Here is a 25382-nt window from a genome sequence, read left to right as displayed (position 1 = left end):
AAATTTGTCCCAGAACAACCACATACACTATAACCTGCTATTAAATAAGGGTTTAGGATTCTATATGCCCCTTTGAACTGTTAAATTTCCCTTATGTGCCTAAACGGATGATCAAAGTACAGGCACTTGTTACATGTTTTATACTGTTGTGTTGTGCATCAGATATTTTTGTAATAATGGATGAACATAGATCCAAATAAGGTTCCATGATAACAGATAGCCGCCTGGATTCGCGGTGTTATCCTCTGGTATGGTGTTGTTCATCCCTATCAATCCATCATGTTTTGTATATATGCTTCATGATTATTGTAAACAATAGGTTTGCATTTTTAGCTCTGCATAGATCCTCATTAGGATTGCTAAGGTGGCAGATTCCTACTAGTATGTGGGGCCACCCTCTGGTGTTGCAGCCGCTACATTAGCCTTCTGTCTGTCTACATGCTATTGATGAGCTGGCCATGCTTTTAATTGTGTGTTTCATATCTTTGTCATTGATACAACTGTATAGTTGATGTTCACTTGTGGGGATTACACTGTTGTGGTGGTCCACGAATCTGATATTACTATATAAAGAGATATACTAACATACTAATGTGTGTTTCTGTTTTTTATATGGTGAAGTGCTGAATTTCCTGTCTCATTGAGATAAGTAAATATTTCTACTTACTCATAGTCTTTCTTTTTTCTTGGTTTAAGGGACACTGAAGCCACATTTTTTTCTTTCATGATTCAGATAGAGCATGCAAATTTAAGCAACTTTCTAATTGACTCCTATTATCAATTTTTCTTCGTTCTCTTGCTTTCTTTATTTGAAAAAGAAGGCATCCAAGCTATTTTTTTGGTTCAGGACCATGGAAAGCACTTGTTTATTGGTGGGTGAATGTATCCAACAATCAGCAAGAACAACACCGTGTGTTCACCAAAAATGGGCCGGCATCTAAACTTACATTTTTGCATTTCAAATAAAGATACCAAGTGAATGAAGAAAATTTGATAATAGGAGTAAATTAGAAAGTTGCTTAAAATTGCATGCTCTATGTGAATCACGAAAGAAAAAATTTGGGTTCAGTGTCCCTTTAATATTTGAATTTCCAGGGTCTGCACCATCTATATATTTACATACCATAAGTTTATATATGTAATATTTCCTTTTTTTTCTTCCTATATTTTCTGTATACACTATAACCTTCGCTATAAATATTAGATACTCGCCAATAACCTGGGAATTACCTAGAAGACCATAGCTGTTACATTGCCACTTGTTCTTTGTCTAATGTTCAACTTGAACTATTCTTTTTTATTCAGTTTAAACGATACAAGCCACAAATGTTATAAATGGTTAAAGTAAATGTTCTTTTGGTATCCTTTGTTGAAAAGGATACCTAGTTAGGCTCAGGAGCAGCAGTGCCTTACTGAGAGCTAGCTGCTTATTGGTGGCTGCAGATTTGTCTTGTCATTAGCTCACCAGATGTGGTCAGCTAGCTCCCAGTAGTACATTGTTGCTCCTTCAACAAAGGATACCAAGAAAACGAAACAAATTTGAAATTAGAAGTAAAACTGGAAAGTTGTTTAATATTGCTTCATCTAAATCATGAAAAATGTTGGGTTTTATGTCCCTTTAAGACATTTTCTAATGTACCAGTTACTACTGAACATGTGCAAGAGTTCACAGTGTTTACGTATATGAGTCTGTGATAGGTTGGCTGTCACATGGTACAGAGGGCCAACAAAATGAAGTCAATTTTTAAATTTGTCAGAGAAAAAGGACCATTAAGTACAGCATAATTGCATAACCAACAAGTGCATAATAAAAAGACAATGTCATAGCACTTACTCTGAATTTTAAATGAGCAGTCCTTTTATTATGCACTTGTTGGTTTTGCAATAATACTGTACTTAATGGTCCTTCAATCAGCATTATACTTCCTATCACTGAATAATACAATGCAGAGAAAGTCTAATACCTGTGATGGTCTCAGAATTCAGATGTACTATTGACATCTGTCCTGGTGTAAGCTTGTGGTAACTAATAACAATACTACAGCTACTTCAGCCTTCTCTGAATGATTAAAACAAGAGTAGCAAGTTTTGGTTGGTGGAGAACAAAAAAAAATATGGGATAGAAAGAACAAAATAAAGTAAAACATAAAGTTAGATTGAATACTGTAACCGTGGGATATCCAGTAAATGACTATATTACCTGTGTGTTTTTTTTTTAATTTGTATGTCTTTGAGAGAGAGACTGTTAGCGTGAGAGTGTGTGTGAGCGTGTGTTAATGTGTGAGAGAGAGTGTGTGTGTGTGTGAGCGTTAGTGTGTCTTTGAGAGAGAGAGAGAGAGAGAGAGACTGTGAGCGTGAGAGTGTGAGCGTGTGTTAATGTGTGAGAGAGAGTGTGTGTAAGCGTTAGTGTGTGTGTCTTTGTATGTGTGTAAGAGACAAAGAGAGTGTGTGCGTTAGTGTGTGTGTCTTTGTATGTGTGTAAGAAAGAAAGAGACTGTGTGTGTTAGTGTAAGTGTGTGAGCGTGTGTTAGTGTGTGTGAGTGTGTGTGAGCGTTAGTGTGTGTGTCTTTGTATGTGTGTAAGAGAGAAAGAGACTGTGTGTGAGAGTGTGTGTTAGTGTGTGTGTCTTTGTATGTGTGTAAGAGAGAAAGAGACTGTGTTAGCGTTAGTGTGTGTGTCTTTGTATGTGTGTAAGAGAGAAAGCATGTGTTAGTGTGTGAGAGAGTGTGTGTATATGTCTGTGTTAATGTGTGAGAGAGTGTGTGTATTTGTGTGTGTTAGTATGTGAAAGTGTGTGTGAGCGTTAGTGTGTCTTTGTATGTGTGTAAGAGAGAAAGAGACTGTGTGTGTGTGTGTGTGAGAGCGTGTGTTAGTGTGTGGGAGAGTGTGTGTATTTTTGTGTGTTAGTATGTGAAAGTGTGTGTGAGCGTTTGTGTGTCTTTGTATGTGTGTAAGAGAGAAAGTGAGTGTGTGTGTGTTAGTGTGAGCGTGTGTTAGTGTGTGAGAGAGTGTGTATTTGTGTGTGTCAATGTGTAAGAGAGAGTGTGTGTGAGCGTTAGTGTGTGTGTGTCTTTGTATGTGTGTAGAAGAGAGAAACTGTGTGTATGAGAGAGAGCATGTGTTAGTGTGTGAGTGTGTGTATTTGTGTGTGTTAATGTGGGAGAGAGTATGTGTGTCTTTGTATGTGTGTAAGAGAGAAAGAGAGTGTGTGTGTTAGCGTGTGAGTGTGTGTATTTCTGTGTGTGAGAGAGTGTGTGAGCATTAGTGTGTGTGTGTCTTTGTATGTGTGTGTAAGAGAGAGAGTCTGTGTGTTAGTGTGTGTGTGAACGTGTGTTAGTGTGTGAGAGTGTGTCTATTTGTGTGTGTTAATGTGTGAGAGAGACTGTATGTCTTTGTATGTGTGTAAGAGAGAAAGAGAGTGTGTATGTTAGTGTGTGTGTGAGTGTGAGTGTGAGCGTGTGTTAGTGTGTGTGAGCGTGTGTGTGTGTGAGATAGAGAGTGTGTATGTTAGTGTGTGTGTTAGTGTGTGTGAGATTGAGAGTGTGTATGTTAGTGTGAGTGTGTGTTAGTGTGTGTGAGCGTGTGTGTGTGTGAGATAGAGTGTGTATGCTATTGTGTGTGTGTGTGTGTGAGCGTGTGTTAGTGTGTGTGTGAGATAGAGAGTGTGTATGTTAGTGTGTGTGTGAGTGTGAGCGTGTGTTAGTGTGTGTGAGCGTGTGTGTGTGTGAGATAGAGAGTGTGTATGTTAGTGTGTGTGAGTGTGTGTGTGAGCATGTGTTAGTGTGTGTGAGCGTGTGTGTGTGTGAGATAGAGAGTGTGTATGTTAGTGTGTGTGAGTGTGTGTGTGAGCATGTGTTAGTGTGTGTGAGCGTGTGTGTGTGTGAAATAGAGAGTGTGTATGTTAGTGTGTGTGAGCGTGTGTTAGTGTGTGTGTGTGAGATTGAGTGTGTATGTTAGTGTGAGTGTGTGTTAGTGTGTGTGAGCGTGTGTGTGTGTGAGAGATAGAGTGTGTATGTTATTGTGTGTGTGTGTGTGTGAGCGTGTGTTAGTGTGTGTGTGAGATAGAGAGTGTGTATGTTAGTGTGTGTGAGCGTGTGTTAGTGTGTGTGAGCGTGTGTTAGTGTGTGTGTGTGAGATAGAGAGTGTGTATGTTAGTGTGTGTGTGTGTGTGTGAGCGTGTGTTAGTGTGTGTGTGAGATAGAGAGTGTGTATGTTAGTGTGTGTGTGTGTGAGTGTGAGTGTGAGCGTGTGTTAGTGTGTGTGAGCGTGTGTGTGTGAGAGAGTGTGTATGTTAGTGTGTGTGAGTGTGTGCTAGTGTGTGTGTGAGCATGTGTTAGTGTGTGTGAGCGTGTGTGTGTGTGAGATAGAGTGTGTATGTCAGTGTGTGTGAGCGTGTGTTAGTGTGTGTGAGCGTGTGTTAGTGTGTGTGAGCGTGTGTGTGTGTGAGATAGAGTGTGTATGTCAGTGTGTGTGAGCGTGTGTTAGTGTGTGTTAGTGTGTGTGAGCGTGTGTGAGATAGAGAGTGTAAATATCTATGAGAAAGTTTGTATTTATGTGCTATTATACAGCGACGAGAAGCAATGTAGAGGGAGTGGGAATCATAGGCCCAGGGCCATAGGTTGGACAATACAGCTTTATAGCAGCAGAGTTCTCACTGTTATTGAAACAGAGCCTCTGTTTTACATGTACAGTTTGCTATTCAGGAGAAGCAAAGCAGTAATGGGGGGGAAGATTTATACGAGAAAATTGTTATTAAGTTGTAGATAATGATACTTCCATTTGTAAATCCCTCAACCTTAATATTTAGACTTTAAAAAAAAAAAAAAATTAAAAGCTTTTTAAAATGAAAATCTTGTGAGCTGCTGGTGCAATGCTGAATACGGAGAGCGTATTTCTCTCTGCATTCAGCGAGGTCTTGCGGACCTGATCCGCACTGTCGGATCAGGTCCGCAAGACTTTTGATAATTCGGCCTCTAAGCACAAACCGTAGTGTATTTGCCGTGAAGGAATTCCAGTTTATGAGAGAGTTGGAGAAAAATCAAAACTTGATCTAAATACAACATAAAGATCTTATCATCTAATTTCATATTCAAGCCTGGAGGCAGTTATGATGAAATAGTATTTTGTAGAATTATCAGAATTATAAAAATGTAAGTGGTAGAATTTTTTTTCCCATTAGAAATCCGTTCTATGATTGCAGAACTATAGCCAACATTATTAAAGTTTAAAAGGGACATTCTAATTCTAGCGTAAATATAAAATGCTTTATTTTATTAGAGAATTTTTTTTTTAGAGAAATGTATTTCTTTTACTATGTGTTTAACTGCTGCAAAGTGGCTAATTACATAGTCAAAGTTGTGATCCTGTGCCACTACAAATAAGGATAGAGCTGTTGGACCAATGAGAAGCAGGCATACGTGTGTATGCTCCAATCAATGGTCATGCTCATCACCTGGAGCAGAAGTGCAGCCTTAAAGGGACAGTAAGCACCTTGTACAAGACATTTCTGTTGTGCTTCTCTAGAGTAACATAAAATCTAACCTTTTTTTTTTTAAACAACATCGTTTTTACTGCAGTTGTTTATCAAGAGCAAAACTTCATACACCATTTGCCTTATTTGGAAGAGCCAATCTGGGCTTTAGTCTGGAGACAACAAGGCTAGACATGGTCATAATATCAAAATGCGTTGTTATCAGTTAAAACCAATTAGGGAAAGTTATGTTACAGGGTTAGCCTTGATACGTCAGCAGGGTGCATTTTAAAGCTATATAACATTTTTCTTTCATTATTTAGATAGAGACAGCAATTTATAAAAAAGTTTCTAATTTACTTCTATTATCATATGTGCTTTGTTCTTATGTTATTCTTTGTTGAAGAGATATCTAGATAGGTAGCATGCACGTGCCTGAAGCACTACATGACAGGAAATAGTACTGCCATCTAGTACTGCTAATGTATAACATTGTTGTAAAACTGCTGCCATATATTGCTGCAGACACGTGCACACTCATGAATTTACCTTCCTGCTTTTCAACAAAGGATGACAAGAAAACAAAGAAAATAGTAAATCTGAAAGTTATTTAAAATCATATGTTCTATCTGAATCATGAAAGAAACATTTTAAATGTTTTTGTATCTTCAAGTTCTGAGAATCCTCAATTTTCATAGCTAAATTACATGAAAAGGGGGAGAAATAAATAATGAAAATATATTGCAGAGTTCTACATAACTAAACATTGTATCTAAAATTCTCAAGGGGTTTACTGTCCCTTTAAGTACTTGTTTAACCCTTTTGAAGTTTAAAAATAAATAATCTAACATATGTGTTTTCACTTGAATATCCCAGTCACTGAATAACATATACACTCTTGTACTTCTTAATGTATATTTTAGAGACCTCAATCAAGGGAAACTCACGAGGTGAAAAACAGGAACCAAAAATAAACGGGGAAAACTCGGAAGCCAATGTGGTCCAGGAAGGAAGTATAATACGGACAGAAAGACCACACCTGCCGACAACCACTCCTCCGACCACCACCGAAACCAAAACCACGACAACCAAACCTACGACCACCACTCCAGAACCCACAATCACCACACTTCCCTCCACTGGACAGGGATCTGAAACAGAAATCCATAACAAGGGTACGCTGGGTATTTTATTAGCCACACATTACCAGTTACAGCGAGTATAGCTTCGTATAGTACTAGACAACATAGTTATAGCTATACTTGCCGACACAAATTCCAGGGACACTTTGCAGCAGAGCAAGCAAGCAGGTTACAGAGTATTGATGACCTACTGTTCAATTGCTCCGCCGACTCAGTTCTGTGATCAAAACACAACTATTTGATAGTAATAGTATAATTTAGACTTATCCATAGCTTAGTATACAGATTACAGCACCAAGAGCTTAACAGCTACCCCATAATATAGACAATACCAGTCTCTGGAACACATCCTGGGCTTATGGTTATTGTTTGTAAACTGTTTGTTTTTTCTTCTGATTTGTGGCAGTTTAAACATGGATCACTCAGAGAAGGTGCAGTAAGGAGTCCCTGCCTAGACCTGCTCTGAGTGATCAAGCAGAGTACTAGCGCTGCGGAATCTGTTGGCGCTCTACAAATAACCGATAATAATAGTACTTGCTGCACGCGTAGTCTCAGCGGCAGCTGCTTCCCATTAACTTGTGTCAGCCATGCCCCAGCTCAGTTGCAGCCCTCCATATCTCCTGGAGGGGACATTTCCAAGGACAAAAAATATCCAGGGACATACAACAAAATTCAGTGGGTGGTACTGCCCCCTTTTATTACTGAGCGAGGCACTAATAGGCATAAGAAGTGGAATTACCATAGGGGGCGCTAGTAGGAAAAGGATGCTTGAGGGTCAATCCAAGTATAATTATTGTAATTTGTTGTGCTTTGTCCTCCTTTGCTTATCATCATGCTCTGCACAGAATACAGAAGATGTAAAAAAAATAAGAATAAAAAAAATCACTAACTAGCCAATTCAAGGCAGCTGTTACATTTGAGATGTGTTGGTGCCACAGTACAGAATTCTAGTGCCAGGGCAGCATAAAGAAAACGTTTTAATCCTTGTAAGACAGCTTTTACCAATACCGAATACTTTATATATGAAAACATTAAAGGGACATCAAATCCAAAATTTTTCTTTCATGATTCAGAAAGAGAATACAATTTGAAAAAAAGTTTTCAATTAACTTCTATGATCAAATTTGCCTCATTCTCTTGTTATTCTTTGTTGAAGCGATATCTAGATAAGCAGAGTGCACTGCTTGGAGCACCACATGACAGGAAATAATGCTCTTGGTAATGTATAACATTGTTGCAAAACTGCTGCCAATGCTATATAGTGCTGCAGACACATAGAAAATTTGATAATAGAAGTTAATTGGAAAGTTGTTTAAAATTGTATATTCTATATGAATCGCAAAAGAAAAAGTTAGGGTTTTATGTCCCTTTAACCCCTTGAGTGCTAACGATGGCTCTGAGCCGTCGCAGAGTTTCCCACTCTGGTGCGAACGACGGCTCAGAGACGTCGCTAGCACTCTCCCACCTTGAGGGAGATCTGGGGGCTCCCACCCGCTCCTACACCGGCAATCGGGCCTGCATAGTGACAGGCATCGCCGGGGCTTCACGTTATGCGCGGTGACATCACGCACAATGACGTAATGACGTCACCGCACAACTTTTTTTTAAATGAACAATGTTAAGTATAACAGCAGGGGGCATGCTGCCTGTATCTCAGGCATCTACGCAGCTACAGACCCCTAAGACCCACTGTTGGAAAGGTAATCGTCTAACCTTTCCAACAGTGTAAGTATTGGGAATCTGGGGGGGGGGGGGGAAATAAAAAAGTTAAAAAAATAAAATATTTAAAAAAATGAAAAAACCTTTAAACAGCTTTAGCACCAAGGTGGGTTAAAGGAAATAGACTGAGACTAATGCTGTTGGTTTACATCAAGTGCCTCCTTATAGCTATTAATTTCAATTAAATTAAATTAAAGCCCAACTCTGCCCCTTTTTTGGATGATATTAGAACCATGTGATATCTTCCCAGCTGGTGGTAATTATACCTGTGCCCTTGTATGTGATCTCTTAATTCCACAAGCCTGTACACAATTAATCTTAATGAGGGCACGCGGCCAGCTGAGAGAGGAATATCTACCTGGCATTGAGAGATTGTGATTAATTACGAGTTAGAGAGATTTCCGCTCAATGCGTGCGTGATTGTCAGACTCTGTATAAGGATTCCTTGTACATTTTCTGCTCCAGTCAAGTTATTTATCAGACCACGTGATTCAGAAGTTGGATGGAGGGAGATAAAGGAATGCATTTAAAGGGACATAAAACCCAAATTTTTTTTTCTTTCATGATTCAGATAGAGCCTGTGGTTTTAAACAATTTTTCAAATTTACTTCTATTATCTCATTTGATTTGTTCTCTTGGTATGCTTTGTTGAAAAGGATACCTAGGTAGGCTCAGGAGCTGCTGATTGGTGGCTGCACATAAACGCCTCACCTGATGTGCATAGCTGCTTCTTCAACAACAAAGGATAACAAAAGAATGAGACAAATTAGATAATAGAAGTACTATGGGATTTGTTTTAAATTGTATTCTCTATCTGAATCATGAAAGAAGACGATTGTGTTTTACATCAATTTAATTTGAGATATGACTTTGCTCTGCAGGCAAAAGGGAAGATCTTATCAGTTTATATCAAGCGGTAATAGTACGTGCTACAGTCTGAATTTCATCACCATAAACACTATGGGCCAGATTACGAGTGTAGCGCAAACTTTTGTGCACAAGCAATAAGGGGTTTATCGCATGTGCTTACGCACGCTGGGTTTATCGCTCGTATTATAAGTTGAAATTAAACGCGATCGCTTGAGTGCAATTAAGTTAACGCTCTTCGGGTTAGTGTACTCAGAACTCTGGTTAACGGTTATATATATTTCACATTCCAATGTTCTTCACACAGCAGAATATGTTCTAAGTATTTCTAAATAGATATTTCTATTTTGTATATATCTATACCTTTATATAATCATATATAATCACATATAAATATATATATATATATATATATATATATATATATATATATATAAAGAACAAGTGCAGCGCTTAAAGGGATACGACCTTACAGTACAAGTAGAAGAAATATGCCACTGTTCCGTTAAAAAATTCCAACTTATAGAAATGTCCACTGGAACAAGTCTACATTCCACTAGACAAATTCATCTGCACCCAAATTCTCTGCTGCTCCGTCCCGTGTTACGTCGCCTCTACAGATGAGGTTTCCCCACAGAAAATCTAAAAGAACAAGGGCGCAAGAAGGTGCTCCTAGTGTAGTATATTAAAGCAACACAGATAATGATACGAGTGAAAGGGACAAATGTGCACTCACGTAATCCAAGATTCCAACCTCATCCAATACGAGGTATTTATGAAGCCTGTGTTAGATAGATGTTTCTCCCGGTCGTCTCTCGTATGAAATCTCTCATTCGCTTTGCATCAGTAGAGTTCCGCTCTGAGAGTATAGCTCCTCCGTACCAACTCTACACCTAGATATACTTGCTTGACTGCAATTGTAAGCCCCAAAGCGCAAGTTAAAGTGAATGTAAACTTAAGTGATACTTTCATTCATCAAATTGGTAATATATCAGGATCTTCTGAGGTTTTTACCTATTTAATGCTATAACGATAAGCGCCGTTCCTCCGCCCGCCATAGTCCTCAATTGATTGACAAATGACGAATCTGCAATCCACTATTCGTTGTTTCCCCCGTTGTTTCAGCCCCTTTGCACAAACGTCACACCCCGGGGGAGGGGAGGAGCAACGATTAGTGGATTGCAGATTCGTCATCTGTCAATCAATTGAGGACTATGGCTGGAGGAGGAACACCACTTATCGTTATAGCAATAAAAGGTAAAAAACTCAGAATATCTATTACTAATTTGATGAATGAAAGTATCACTCATTTTTAAAAATTCTATCCTATGACTTGAGCAAACACGCTCACGTTTACATTCACTTTTATATGACATGGGTGTATAGGGGGGGCACCAGAACCAATCACTTTCAAGACTTGGTTAAAAAGTTTTATTCTGCGACCAAGTCCTTAGCAGCAATCTCTAAAAACGAGATACAAAGGTTACAATAAAAATTGAAATAAATATTCCAATAAAAACAACTCAAATAAAAAGTGAATAAACAGATCAGCACCTAATGTGTTTGAACGCATAACAGCTGATCTGCTATGCACAGCGTGACTGAGGGTGGGGGGGGGTGGAGTATCTATGTCGGACTCCGGCTACCCTGACTGGGTAGCTCCGCCAACAGGGCACTTCCTATACCTGGAACATGCCGATATGTAGCGGAGCAAAGTGATTATAGCGGAGCCCACCCAAATAACCAGACAGAACCAGTATTAGGGTGAAACAAATAACTGATTTTATTGTGGAAACACACTACTTTTATACACCAACTCATCTTGATAAGGAGCCTTATCAGACCCCCAGATCTCCTGCGATTCCCGCCCCTCCAGACAGGCTGGCGCCCCCCCATAGTGCCCATTGTCTTATAGAGTCCCAGCGGCACTTCCAGGGTGTCGTTGGAAAGCCCTTAGTCACCAGATGCCACAGTCCAAAAAGCGACGTGACCCATGGCTGGGGGCCGGAGCTACGGGTGATCAAACATACACCGGGAAGGGGAAGTAGGAGTTGTAGGGGGGTCTGAAAACTCCGGTTCCCAAGGGAGCTCCCTTACGGCAATCACCCCACCTCTTGCCCTCCCCAGGGGGTACCAATTCCCAAAAGAGCGGAGCTCTGGGGCGAAGGGCCACTGGAGCGACCTGGTGTGAGTGACAGGGGTTATTCGGGGAGGCGCGGCCGGCTGGTAGTTCCAGGAGCCGGCCGGCCGGAGAGGGACTACTTGCAGACTTGGGTCTTGGTGTTGGGGGTTGGCCAGTTCGCGACTGCCTCAATCTTGGCCGGCTCCGGCCACTGCTTCCCACAGCCTACTCGGTGTCCAAGGTACTAGACCTCCGAGCGCCCTATCATACATTTGTCGGGCTTCAAGGTCAGACCGGCGGCCCTGATGCCATCTAGAACAATGCCTAGATGGACCAGATGGTCCTCCCAGGTGTTGCTGTAGATCGCAATATGGTCCAGGTAGGTGCAGGCATAATCCTGGAGGCCATCCAGGAGGTGATCTACCATCCTCTGGAAGGTCGCTGGAGCATTCTTCATCCCAAACGGCATGACCTTAAACTGGAATAGGCCGAAGGGGGTGATGAATGCCAACTTGGGAATGGACTCTGGGTCCAAGGGGATCAGCTAGTATCCCTTGCAAAGGTCTAGGGTGGTCAGGAAGTTGCCACGGGCGATCCTGTCTAGCAGGTCATCGACCCGGGGCATGGGGTAGGCATCGGTTGTGGTTCTGTCATTGAGCCTACGATAGTCTATGCAGAACCTGGTGGTCCCGTCATGCTTGGGTACCAGTACCACCGGAGATGCCCATGGATTGTTAGAAGGTTCAAAGACACCCATGTCCAGCATTTCCCTGAGCTTGCTGCACATAGTTTCCCTAACCACCTCAGGAACCCCGTACGCCGGCTGCTGCAGGGGCGCCTGTCCCTGGGTCTCCACTCGCTGCACCGCTGCCATGGTGTACCCAGGGGTAGCGGAGAACATGCCTCGCTGGTTCCCTAGCACCTGTCTGATTTGCTCCCTCTGCCTAGGCCCCAGCCTCTCATCTAACTGGATGTCACCTACGCCTGTGGGCATCCTGTTTTGCCCTGGGAGCTCCAGCATTGGAAGACTCTTGGAGTCATCCACAGCCGGAGCACAGATGGTGGCTACGTCCTCTGCCCTTTCCTGGTATGCCTTCAGCATGTTCACATGGAGGGTCCGGTGGGACCCGGTCATCTGAGCATTTGGCTACCAGATAGGTCGTGTCATTCAGCTGTTCTACCACTCGGTAGGGTCCCTGCCAGGAAGCCTGTAGCTTGTCTGTTTTGACAGGCTTCAGGGCCAGGACCTTCTGCCCTACTGCCAGGGTCCGACTACGGCCATTTATTCCGGTCGTACCACCACTTCTGCCTGCTTTGAGCGACCTGAAGTTTCTCTCGCACCCTCTTGGCGAGGTCTAAGGGCCCCCTCACCCTCTGGCCATATACTAACTCAAAGGGGGAGAACCTAGTAGATTCCTGGGGAACCTCTCGGTATGCAAACAGGAGGTGCGGCAGGTATCTTTTCCACTCCTTGTGAGAGACCGAGAACGTCTTAAGCAACTGCTTCAGGGTCCCGTTGAACCTCTCACATAACCCATTAATCTGGGGGTGGTATGGAGCGCTTTGTAGGGTTTTTATCCCGCAAAGCCTCCACAGTTGCCGGGTGAGCTCGGCAGTGAACTGGGTTCCTTGGTCGGAGATCAACTCCAGGGGAAAACCCACCCTGGCAAATATCCAGAGCAGGGCATCCACCACTGTCTCGGCGTGGATATTGGGCAGGGGGATCGCCTCGGGGTACCGGGTGGCATAGTCTACCATGGTAAGTATATACTTTTTCCTGGAGGGGCTGGGACGAGACAAGAGGCCAATGATATCTACAGCTACCCTGCTGAAGGGTTCGTCAATGATGGGGAGCAGGTGCAAGGGAGCTTTGGGGTGGTCTCCTGTCTTGCCTACTCTTTGGCAAACGTCACATGTCCTGCAGTACTTTGCTAATATCCCCTGTAACCCCGGGCCCAAAGAAGGTCAGTTGGTTATGGGGCCTAGTGACTCCCAGATGTCCTGCTAGGGGAATGTCATGCCCTATACGCAGCAGCTCATACCGATATTTTTGCAGAACCACCAGCTGGCATTTGTACAACTGCCCTCTCTCTCTCTCTCTCGGTAACCCGGTATAGGAGCCCTCTCTCCCACTCAAAACGGTCCCCTCCTGGGCCCCCGGGGTCAGTCCCTACCCAGGCATGGTAAGGGGCTAGGGTCGGGTCTCTCAATGTCTCCTGGGCGAAGTCAGTGGGGGACGCCCAGGAGATCTGGTCGGTGGTCGGAGAAGGAGTTGGGCGGAGTGGCTTACCTGGGTCCCCAGATCGAGTGTGGTGGCCTGCCATCTGGCTTGCTGGCGGGTGGTGACAGGGCAAGCATCCGGGGGGCTGTCCCAAACAAAGGAGGAAGCGAGGTTTCCCAGGTCATTTCCTAGCAAAACCTCCTCTGGTAAATGGTTCATAACCCCTACTTCCACAGCACAGGGGCTGGCACCCCAATCCAGGTGCACCCGTGCAGTAGGGATCCGAAGCACAGTACCCCCAGCGACACAAACTGCAAGGGACTTTCCGGTTTAGTCTGAATTGGTGACCCGGTGTGGCTGGACAAGGGTAACAGTTGCTCCACTGTCTCGTAATCCCTGGGCCGGCCGGCCGTTAATCTAGACGACCTGGCTGTGGTGCAGGCGGTTGTCTTCGGTGGCGGGGAAAGAAAATATCTTAGGAAAAAAATATTAATTACAACAGCCCTAAGAGTCCAACATTTTAATATTTTTTTTAATCAAATGTACATTATTTTCTTGGTGTCCTTTGTTGAAAAGCATAGGTAGGCAGGCTCAAGAGCAGCAATGTACTATTGGGAGCTTGCTTGGTAACTACACACATATGTCTGTTGTCATTGGTTCACCAGGTGTGTTCAGCTAGCTCCCAGTAATGCATTGCTGCTCTAAAGATTACTTTAACAAGCCGCACCTGTAATGGGTTAAAATAAGGAGCCCCAGAGATGACTTTAATTATGTGTTTAACTTTAGCCCCTTTTGCATTAGGATTAAACATAACATGATATACAAGCAAGACTGTTTTCTCTTCACAGTTTTATGTCCCTTTAAAGGGGGGTGAAATCCAATTTTTTATTTTATGATTCATATAGAGCATGCAATGTTAAATAACCATTTTACTTATATTATCAAATTTGCTTTGTTTTCTTAGTATCCTTTGTTGAAAAGCATAACTAGGTAGGCTCAGAAGCAGCAATGCACTACTCAGAGCTAAGTGCTGATTGGTGGTTTAACACATATGCCTGTTGTCATTGGCTCACCTGATCTGTCCAGCTAACTTCCAGTAGTGCATTGCTGCTCCTTCAAAAAAGGATACCAAGAGAATTAAGCACATTTTATATTGGAAGTAAATTAGAAAGTTGTTTAAAATGATATGCTCTATCTGAATCTTGAAATAAATGTTAGTTTCATGTCACCTTAAAGAGACACTGAACCCAATTTTTTTCTTTTGTAATTCAGATAGAGCATGCAATTTTAAGCAACTTTCTAATTTACTCCTATTATCATTTTTTCTTTGTTCTCTTGCTATCTTTATTTGAAACAGAAGGCTGGGTTTTTTTGTTCAGAACTCTGGACAGCACTTTTTTATTGGTGGATGAATTTATCCACCAATCAGCAAGAACAACCCAGGTTGTTCACCAAAAATGGGCCGGCATCTAAACTTACATTCTTGCATTTCAAATAAAGATACCAAGAGAATGAAGAAAATGTGATAATAGGAGTAAATTAGAAAGTTGCTTAAAATCTCACGCTCTATCTAAATCACGAAAGAAAAAAATTGGGTTCAGTGTCCCTTTAAGTAAGAGCAAATGGAGAAGATCAAAGATTAGCCAGTATATTTTGTCTGCAAATCCTGTGCTTACGCAAAAAAAACTGGAATGATTTCAGTTTTCAGAGACTAGAAACATACAGCATCTATTTATCAAAAATGCCACACATTAAATGAATTAGTAATATTTAGAACAATTTAACAGATTAGTAGATTGACATAAAAGCTAGACTTGTGCAGCTTCGAAAAATTCGTTTCAGTTCGGATCTATTCGAATTCAGAAAAATTCTAATGAATTCGTTTCGGATTCGGAAAAAAATCGATTCGGAAATTCGGAATTTCGGTAAGTGTTAGGTGGGATGTGCTGTGTATTACACTAGTATTATGTACTGTATATTAGGTTTAACCCATAGCAGAGTGATAAAACCTAATATACTGTACAATACTAGTGTAATACACGGCCATCTGAATCTACCGAATACATCCAAATCGATTCGGATGTATTCGATTCTATTCGGATTTATTCGGTAGATTCGGCAGTATTTTAATTCGGAAATTCGAATCGATCCGAATCTCCGAATTTTCAGAATTTCCGAATCGATCCGAAACGAATCGCACATGTCTAATAAAAGCTGACCTCTGGATCCAGTTAGTAAGCAATCAGAGATGACTAAGGAAAAAGAGAGACAAAGCTAAGCGGGGTACACATGAGGCTTTTTTCTTGAGTTACAAGAGGAGAAATTTATATCTAGGTTAGCTGCTCATAGACACACCTCCAGCTTAATATATCGCTCATAAGACTGTTGTCCTTTTCCCCCAGTGAGAGAAGGCGAGTGTGAAGGAACCATCGCCTCTGTGGAAGCTCCAAAGAAACAACACAGCTATGGACGTAATGAGGGAGCTTGGATGAAAGATCCTATAGCCAAGGATGACAGAATTTATGTCACTAATTACTACTATGGGAACAACCTGGTTGAATTCAGGAATCTGGACAACTTCAAGCAAGGTAAGATACCTCAAACATGATCTAAGTAGGTTAAAAAAAGGTGCAACTCTAAAGTCCCAAGAGATACCATCCATCCCTAGCAGATACATGTTTATATAAAACTACAATGCAGAAATGGGGGTACAGGGCATCAAACGGATAATAGAATAAAGCCAAACCCCAAACACAAGAATCCAGGCATACACAAACATGGTGTGATGGGCACAAAAGTGGGAATCAAGTGTACCATCTAACAAATGGTCAGTTGTAGTAGTTTTTCTAATGGTCTCCAGCAGTAGTCACAAACGCATAAATATGTCGTCTTCACAACTTAATTTTAACTAAAAACAAATAAAAATGTTTCCAGCAACGTGTTTCTTGTCCAAGTATACCTTGGCTAATACATCAACTTGTGATAAATCACAATATTGATTGGGTTGTGTAAAACTAATAAAAATGAAGGTGCTAAACAACTTCACTGATAGCCAAAAAAAAATGTGGTTTATAGAACATAAACTATATTGGCTAAAACGTAATTCTAGGTTCAGTTGTAAAAATCCTTAGTTTAAAGGATAATCGCCTTGTATTTTGAGGCTGGGCTGTCTTTTGGATAGGGCCAGAGTGATATACTTTAGGAAAAATTATTGTCTGTTAAAGGCACGGTTAAGCTAAAAGAGGTTGCACCCTGGGTGGGTTCTGTCCTATAGGACAAGTTATTATAGCATTGCCATTTCCCAGTTGAGCATCTCTCCATTCTAGTTTTTAATATTCTGGATTATCACAGACTGATTTAATAGCCAATTTATATTAAAGCCAATAAGCGCATTGTCAAAACCAATTATATATTGTTAAAATTAATAATAAAATAATGAAGTCATATTACAGTATCTGCTGGCGACATTAAAAGAAATAAGAGGGCGCATAATATGTATGGCTTCCATTTGGAGCTAATGTCTGGATTCTTGTTCTATGTAATTTGCCTGAGGTTCTCTATTCTACATAGTTTGTTAAGGAGCTAAATAATAGTATGTTGTTGAGGAGGATAGGATGTTGTTTAGGAGGGAAAAGGTTTGTTGACACAGACAGGATGTTGTTGAGGAGGATAGAAGGTTGTGGAGGAGGATAGGCGGTTGTGGAGGAGGATAGGCGGTTGTTGAGGAGGATAGGCGGTTGTTGAGGAGGATAGGCGGTTGTTGAGGAGGATAGGAAGTTGTTGAGGAGGGTAGGGCATTATTAAGGAGGGTAGGAAGTTGTTAGGATGTACAGGGTATTGTTGAGGTGGATAGGATGTTGTTGAGAAGAACAGGATTTTTTTTTTTTTATATTTAAAGTTTTTATTGAGGTTGTGCGAAAACAGTACAACATATATGAAACATCATATCCTTGCAGCATACATAAATGGTACATCTCCGTTTAACAACTTTTGCGCAGTTACAAAGACATAATTCTCCAAGTAAATAATCTTATAGAGAAAAAAACAAACAAACATTGGAACCTCTTTTCTTTTTCATAAGCTAAAATGAGCAATTTAAGTGGTCACATTAGGACCTATAGACTTAGAATAGCTTAGTAGTTGGTTTTTAAATGGTAGCAATAGTGAAAATATCATTTTGCGATATAACTAGCACTGTAAAATACTATATGTTAGTGTATTGAGCTAGATACCCGAGCAGTCTTGTTACGCTAGGCATAGAGGACAAGGTCAACTTTATATTATACTGCAAGGGTTATTAGTAAAAAACAAAACAACAAACAAACAAAAAAGACTAAAGTTGGGGTGCGGCACAGGGCAGATAGGCCGCGTAGTTAGACCTCCTACAGAAGGAGGTTTATTATGGAGAGTGGGGGGGGGGAGGTGATAGAGTGAGTATAATAAATAAAATATATAGCTTAGGGACTAAGAAGCTCATTGAAGTTTAGGAGAGGGGGCGATTAAAGAAATGCGAGAGATAGGAAATGATAAGTAGACAGACTTTAGTGTTACAGGGCAACCTAGTCATACATAAAGTCTCATGAACATATTGGTTAACAGGGGAAAAATAAGAGCGGACTGGTGACATATTAGATCAGTGGTGTATCTGGCATAACAAAGCTTAGTTCTAAACTTTACAGAGCCGGCATGAAACAGAAACAGAGAGCATATAAAGATACATGACTAAACATCTATAAAAATTAGAAAAGTGAATTATTCCAGGAGTCATAGGTTAAGGGGGTCAAAAACATTAGGATGACTCCCTGTTAAAAGGAACATACAAGCTGACAACTTTAAGGCATGAATAAAATGTCATCAACATGTCCTAGAGCACCGCAATTTCTAACATTCACATGTGGCTCATTAAAACAGTCAAACAAGAAATGAAAAATAAGCATGCTTTTAGCATATTGAACTTCAGGGCAGTAAGACAACCAGTACTCTAGAGATTGAACCATATAACATTACAAGTGTAACTAGTCCAACATAAGCACAAAGGTCAGGAATACATCATTTTCGCATGCTCATGTATCAAGATCTATATCTGTATTGATCTATATAGGCACATCTAGGTATATGAGAGTTCTGACTTGACTATCGTGCTCATAGTAATCTTAAATGCTAGGTACCTGCCATCTTTAAAAAATAAAGCTATATGGGTCACATGCTGGCAGTACCTCAGTAAGTAGATTGTTGTTCCAATCCCATAACCTGCTGGAATGAATAAAGTTACACTTATATTGCGCACACACATATTGAAACAAATGGGCTTTAAACTATAGCAAACGCTCCATAAAGGGCAATCACATAGAAGTGCATTGTAGTCCATATAGTGAGGAATATAGTTCCCAAACCTGCCGACACACTAAACGTTCAGTATTGTCACATTTGCTGATGTCCACTATGTTTACAGCATCATGGCATGCCCTATTAATTGCAGCTTTATCCGTCAGAAATTGTGTCAAGATGTCAGACCAAAGTATAGAAATTTCTGTTGCAGTGGGAAGACCATGTTAGCAAGACTACTTAACCAATTCCGGCCCTCTCAGTGTAGGAATGAGGGCTCTCCTCAACCGCTTCAAAAGACTTATTCCAGAACAGACGGAGCAAGCACCGCTGTTCCCATGTGCGAAAGAGCTGGATAGGGAGGCAGTTAGTGCTAATGGCGTCAAGGCCTTTTACTTGCCCGGGAGATTCCTGACTCACAGCAGCCATCAAACCGGCTAAGCGGATGGAATCCTCCTCCATGTAGTGCTGCCGGACCGTGCTGGTAAGCAAGAGCTTAACGCTGATCTCCACAGCCTCCCGATATGTCCCGGATCCAGTAAATGTAGGGCTAGAGATATGAGAGGGAAGCTGGGGCCCCGAAGCATCCCCCCACTCAGTGTCTACCTCATTTTGATCCGGAGACTTTATTAGCAAGCTCTCGCGCTGCTCCTCCGATTCCCCAGCTCCATCTAGGGCGGCAGTAAGCTTGTTGTGGTGGTGAGTCAGTAGTTTGTTGATTTCAACAAATATCCCGTGAACAGCAGCCATAGTAACTGCGTGTCTATCGGTGTGAGAAAATGTCTGCCGCCTCTGTAGATACAGAGCAGGATTCCCAGGCGTAGTCCACAAGATTTAGCAGAAAATCAAAATTTTGTAGCTTCCAAGCAGTTATAGGAGTAGACCCACTATGGTATTAGTTCACGCTGTGCCAACAATTCATTTTTAAGTCATATTTAGGTAAAATTATGCAGGAGCTCTAAAGATCTGCGTCCTCTCCTGTGCTCTGTTGGCTCCGCCCCCGAGAAGAACAGGATTTTGTTGAGGAAGATAGGATGTTTTTGAGGAGGATAGGATGTTGTTGAGAAGGACAGGATGTTGTTGAGGAAGATAGGATGTTGTTGAGGAGGATAGGATGTTTTTGAGGAGGATAGGCAGTTGTTGAGGAGGAGAGGCGGTTGTTGAGGAGGATAGGAGGTTATTAAGGAGGGTAGGAATTTGTTAGGATGTACAGGGTATTGTTGAGGTGGATAGGATGTTGTTGAAAAGGACAGGATGTTGTTGAGAAGGACAGGATGTTGTTGAGAAGGACAGGATGTTGTTGAGGAGGATAGGATGTTGTTGAGGAGGATAAAATGTTGTTGAGGAGGATAGGATGTTTTTGAGAAGGACAGGATGTTGTTGAGGAGGATAGGATGTTGTTGAGGAAGATAGGGGGTTGTTGAAGAGGATAGAAGGTTGTTGAGGAGGATAGGAGGTTGTTAAGGGGGACATGATGTTGTCGAGGGGGACAGGACGTGTTGAGGGGGACAGGATTTTGTTGAGGAGGATAGGATGTTGTTGAGGGGGGATAGGATGTTGTTGAGGAGGACAGGATGTTTTTGAGGACAGGATGTTGTTGAGGACAGGATGTTGTTGAGGGGGACAGGATGTTGTTGAGGCAGACAGGATGCTGTTGAGGGGGACAGGATGTTGTTGAGGGGGACAGGATGTTGTTGAGGGGGACAGGATGTTTTTGAGGAGGACAGGATGTTGTTGAGATAGTTAAGAGATTGTTGAGAGACTAGGAGGTTTTTAAAATAATAAAAAAAGGAATAGCAATATGTTATTGTTTCTTATTGAAAGATTGCATATTTCTTAAAAACCGACATGGAAGTCAAAATTTAACTTGCATGAACATACAACGAGCAAGAACATACAAATACTAAATAAAATATCCAATTTACCAATTTTTTCATTAGTGAATGTGCACCTGTCTTCAGCAGTATATGGCAGCTGCATTTGCAACAATGCTTGTGGCAATAAATGTGTGTTATATATATACTGTATATATTGCTGAAGACGCATGAACACTCCTGTACTGCTGTGCTTTCCTCAGTATGCTCTAATGGAAATGATGCCAAAAGAATGCTAAATTCGATAACATTATTTTTCAGAATTGTATGGTTTTTTTTTTAAAATCATGAAGGTTTAATTTTGACTTCCATTCACCCTTTAAAGGGACAATAAAGTTAAAATTAAACTCTCATGACTCAGAGCATGCAATTTTAAACAACATTCCAATTTACTTCTGTTATCAAATTTGCTTTGTCCTCTTGGTACCTTTTATTGAAGAGTAAAACTAGGTAGGCACATAAGAGCTCAGGAGTGTGCACGTGTCTTTAGTACTCTATGGGAGCAGTGTTTTGCAACATTATTTGTAGCTTTGTTATACAATGTTGCAAAACACTGCTGCCATAGAGTACTAAAGACAACTGCACACTCCTGAGCTCTTATGAGCCTACCTAGTTTTACTCTTCAATAAGAGATACCAAGAGAATAAAGCAAATTTGATAACAGAAGTAAATTGGAAAGTTGTTTAAAATTGAATGCTCTGAATCATGAAAGTTTAATTTTGACTTTGTCAATTTATTAATATTATTTAAAGCTCCCCAGAAAATAATGTTAGGCAAAATTGCCCTGATATTAAGAAATGCATAGCAGATGGACAAATTGTAATGTAGACAAGCAGGACCTTTTTAAGCAAAATTTCCAAAAACTTTAGAGCCTTCTTTTTTTGGGGTTAGATATCTGACATAACCTCTGATTCACATTTTATTGACCACAAAAACTTTTAGTTTAAAATATATGCACATTCCCTTCTTAAGATAAAGATAATTATTCCAATGATTTTAGTGATGGACTCACATCTGAAATAATGATAAGATACAAGTTTTGATCTTCCTTAATATTCCTTTTGTATTTTAGGGCGCTGGAGTAATCTCTATAAAGTTCCATACAACTGGATTGGTACAGGTCATGTGGTATACCAAGGAGCATTCTATTACAACAGAGCTTTCACCAAAAACATTATCAAGTATGACCTGAAGCAGAGATTTGTAGCTGCCTGGACCCTCCTGCATGATGTGGTCTATGAAGATACCACCCCATGGAAATGGAGAGGTCATTCTGATATTGACTTTGCTGTTGATGAGAGTGGCCTCTGGGTCATCTACCCATCTGTGGACTATGATTACTCTCAACAAGAAGTCATAGTTATTAGCAAACTGGACCCCAATGATCTGTCAGTCAAGAAAGAGACCACATGGAAAACAGGCCTCAAGCGCAACTCGTATGGTAACTGCTTCATCATTTGTGGAATCCTTTATGCTGTGGATGTTTATAACCAGAAAGAAGGGCAGATTTCATACGCATATGACACACACACAGACACAGAAGCTGATCCAAAGTTGCCCTTCATCAATGAATATGCCTTCACAACTCAAATTGACTACAACCCTAAAGAAAAGGTACTCTATGCCTGGGACAATGGACACCAGTTGACTTACAAAGTGAACTTTGTCATCTGATTTAATTGTTGGCTTTTTAGGGTCAATCATAGAGAAGAAAGCACTTTCAGACATTGGTTTTAAACGTGTTGCTTGGAAGCAACTAAGCAATTAGCATCTGGCTTTCAGGCGGTGTAAAAGTTCTTGCCATTAAAGGTTTAAATGGTTTTACTAACAGGCCGTGTGACTAATCTCTTGTGAAACAAGAAAACTTTATTGTAAAAGAGATAATGGCCATTGACAGGAATGTCTTCTTATAAATAAAAGAGTCTCTTTCTTATTGTCGGCCTCATGACATTTGATCTTTTTCAACTTAACCACAATGGCGTGCAGTCCTATTCATTCATGGCTAATAATAAACAACAATAATGGCCACCCAAAACCAACATAAGGGAAACCTGTGTGAAATTCCATATCATGACGTCTTTATACATTTTATAGAAAACTTGTAAATCAGTAAACTCTATGTTGACTTGTCATTGGAGGAGAAAAACAGAAACGCTCAATCTGTTATCACATGGCAAAACATTCTCACCAATTAAAGTATCTAAGGATGAACCATTGTTTCCATACAAGCATACGCAGTGTAAATATTCCACCAATATTCGGAAGTGCAACCGACTGATCTGGTCCATTGTCTTAGTACGGAAATAAATTAAGACTATAACTGACAACTGCTATTTGGTTTTCAGCCTGGGGGAGAAGTTATTTCTGTTGTATTTCAGCAAAATATTGTGTTAGCGATATTTTTCTCCAACCTACAGTGTTGATTATAACAATCACTTCCCAAAACTGCTTTTATGTGTAAATACTGAAATTATTTGCATTTAGATCTCGAGCAGGAAATCCATTTCCTATGTAGTTGATAAACAGATGCGGCTCCATTCTTGCAATGTTTAAAGCCATTGTGTTGTTTGATGGAAAAAAAAATACTTGTATATAAATATGGTCCTGTGTAAAAGATGTATCTATCGAGAAAAGGATGTATAAAATAACTTTTATTTAAATGTAAAACAGTTTATACATTTGTACAAATATTGTTAAAAAAAAAAAAAAAACATTAAAACTTTAACTTTCATTTTTCTGCTTAGTGATTGGATATTAAATGTGGTGTATTGTTTTATAAATAATATAAGAAAATCCTGTTTTAGAAAATTGGAAAGCATGATTGGTCTGCGTAAGTGATCAGTGTCTGGCTATGTAACCAAAGAGAATACTAGCTATGTAACCAATGAGAATACTAGACCCTAAAAGACTTAATGAGGGATTAATCATGTGAGATTTTAAATCTTTTTTTTTTTTTTCCAGTGTGATTTTTTTGTAGGTTCACACAAAACATTAGTAACATCAAAGGGACGTGAAATTTGTCTTTTGTGATTCAGATAGAACATACAATTTTAAACAACTTTCTAATTTACTTCTATTATCAAATTTGTTGAAGGAGCAGCAATAAACTACTTGGAGCTAGCTGAACACATCAGGTGAACCAATGACAAGAGGCATATAAGTGCAGCCACCAATCAACAGCTAGCTCCCAGTGGTGTTTTGTTGCTTCTGAGCATACCTAGGTGTTCTTTTCAACAAAGGATAGCAAGAGTACAAAGAAAATTAGATCATAAAAGTAAATTATTTAATATTGCAAGCTCTATCTGAATCATGAACAAAAAATGTTGGGTTTCATATCCCTTTAAATAAACTGTGTACTAATTTTTTCTAAAAATGAATTACATTTTTTTTTTATTTTATTTTTGTCACATTTTAAATGTGTTCCTTCAAAGAATTTACACAGTGTTTATCTTTTTTGTACATAAAATGTATATTTAAATGAATGATTGCAGCGCTTTCATAGTCATAATGGAACATTTTTGTGTACATTATCAGACAGCCCACCAATTTCCATGAACAGGCATACCTCGTTTTATGGCGCTTCTCAGATATTGCTCTTTTTACTAATTGAGGTTTTGCAACCCTGTGTCAAGCAAAACTATCAGCGCCATTTGTCCAACATATAAACACAAAAATACAGATGAATACTCATATAAATACATAAATACTGTACAGATGAATACACATATAACACATAAATACACATATAAACACATAAATACACATATCAACACATAAATACAGATGAATACACATATAAACACATAAATACACATATAAACAAATAAATACAGACGAATACACATATAAACACATGAATACACATATAAACACATAAATACACATATAAACACAGATGAATACACATATAAACACATAAATACACATATAAACAAATAAATACAGATGAATACACATATAAACACATAAATACACATGAATATACATATAAACACATACATACATAAATACACATGAATACACATAAATACACATATAAACACAGATGAATAGACATATAAACACATAAATACACATATAAACACAGATGAATACACATATAAACACATAAATACACATATAAACAAATAAATACAGATGAATACACATATAAACACATAAATACACATGAATATACATATAAACACATACATACATAAATACACATGAATACACATAAATACACATATAAACACAGATGAATAGACATATAAACACATAAATACACATATAAACAAATAAATACAGATGAATACACATATAAACACAGATGAATACACATATAAACACATAAATACATAAATACACATGAATACACATAAATACACATATAAACACAGATGAATACACATATAAACACATAAATACACATATAAACACGTAAATACAGATGAATACACATATAAACACATAAATACACATTTTAACACATAAATACAGATGAATACACATATAAACACATAAATACACATATAAACACATAAATACAGATGAATACACATATAAACACATAAATACACATATAAACACATAAATACAGATGAATACTCATATAAACACATAAATACAGATGAATACACATATAAACACATAAATACACATA

The 25382-nt window shown here is 39.7% G+C and overlaps 1 protein-coding gene across 1 annotated transcript in view; it reads left to right on the top strand.

Annotated features, from left to right (window-relative positions):
- The window catches only part of OLFML2A (olfactomedin like 2A), a 91813-nt gene extending 68342 nt beyond the window's left edge, over positions 1–23471 (top strand). The window contains exons 6-8 of the mRNA XM_053695828.1: positions 6394–6645; positions 15944–16129; positions 21813–23471. Of these exons, the coding sequence (XP_053551803.1) occupies positions 6394–6645; positions 15944–16129; positions 21813–22414 (1040 nt within the window). The 3' untranslated portion in view covers positions 22415–23471. The remainder of the gene's footprint in view (positions 1–6393; positions 6646–15943; positions 16130–21812) is intronic.
- Positions 23472–25382: the final 1911 nt, after the last annotated feature.

The sequence above is a fragment of the Bombina bombina genome, chromosome 12 (assembly GCF_027579735.1).
Source record: "Bombina bombina isolate aBomBom1 chromosome 12, aBomBom1.pri, whole genome shotgun sequence".
Classification (NCBI taxonomy): domain Eukaryota; kingdom Metazoa; phylum Chordata; class Amphibia; order Anura; family Bombinatoridae; genus Bombina; species Bombina bombina.
The sequence above is the reverse complement of the archived record's forward strand: the minus strand, read 5'-3'. Positions and strand labels throughout refer to the sequence as shown.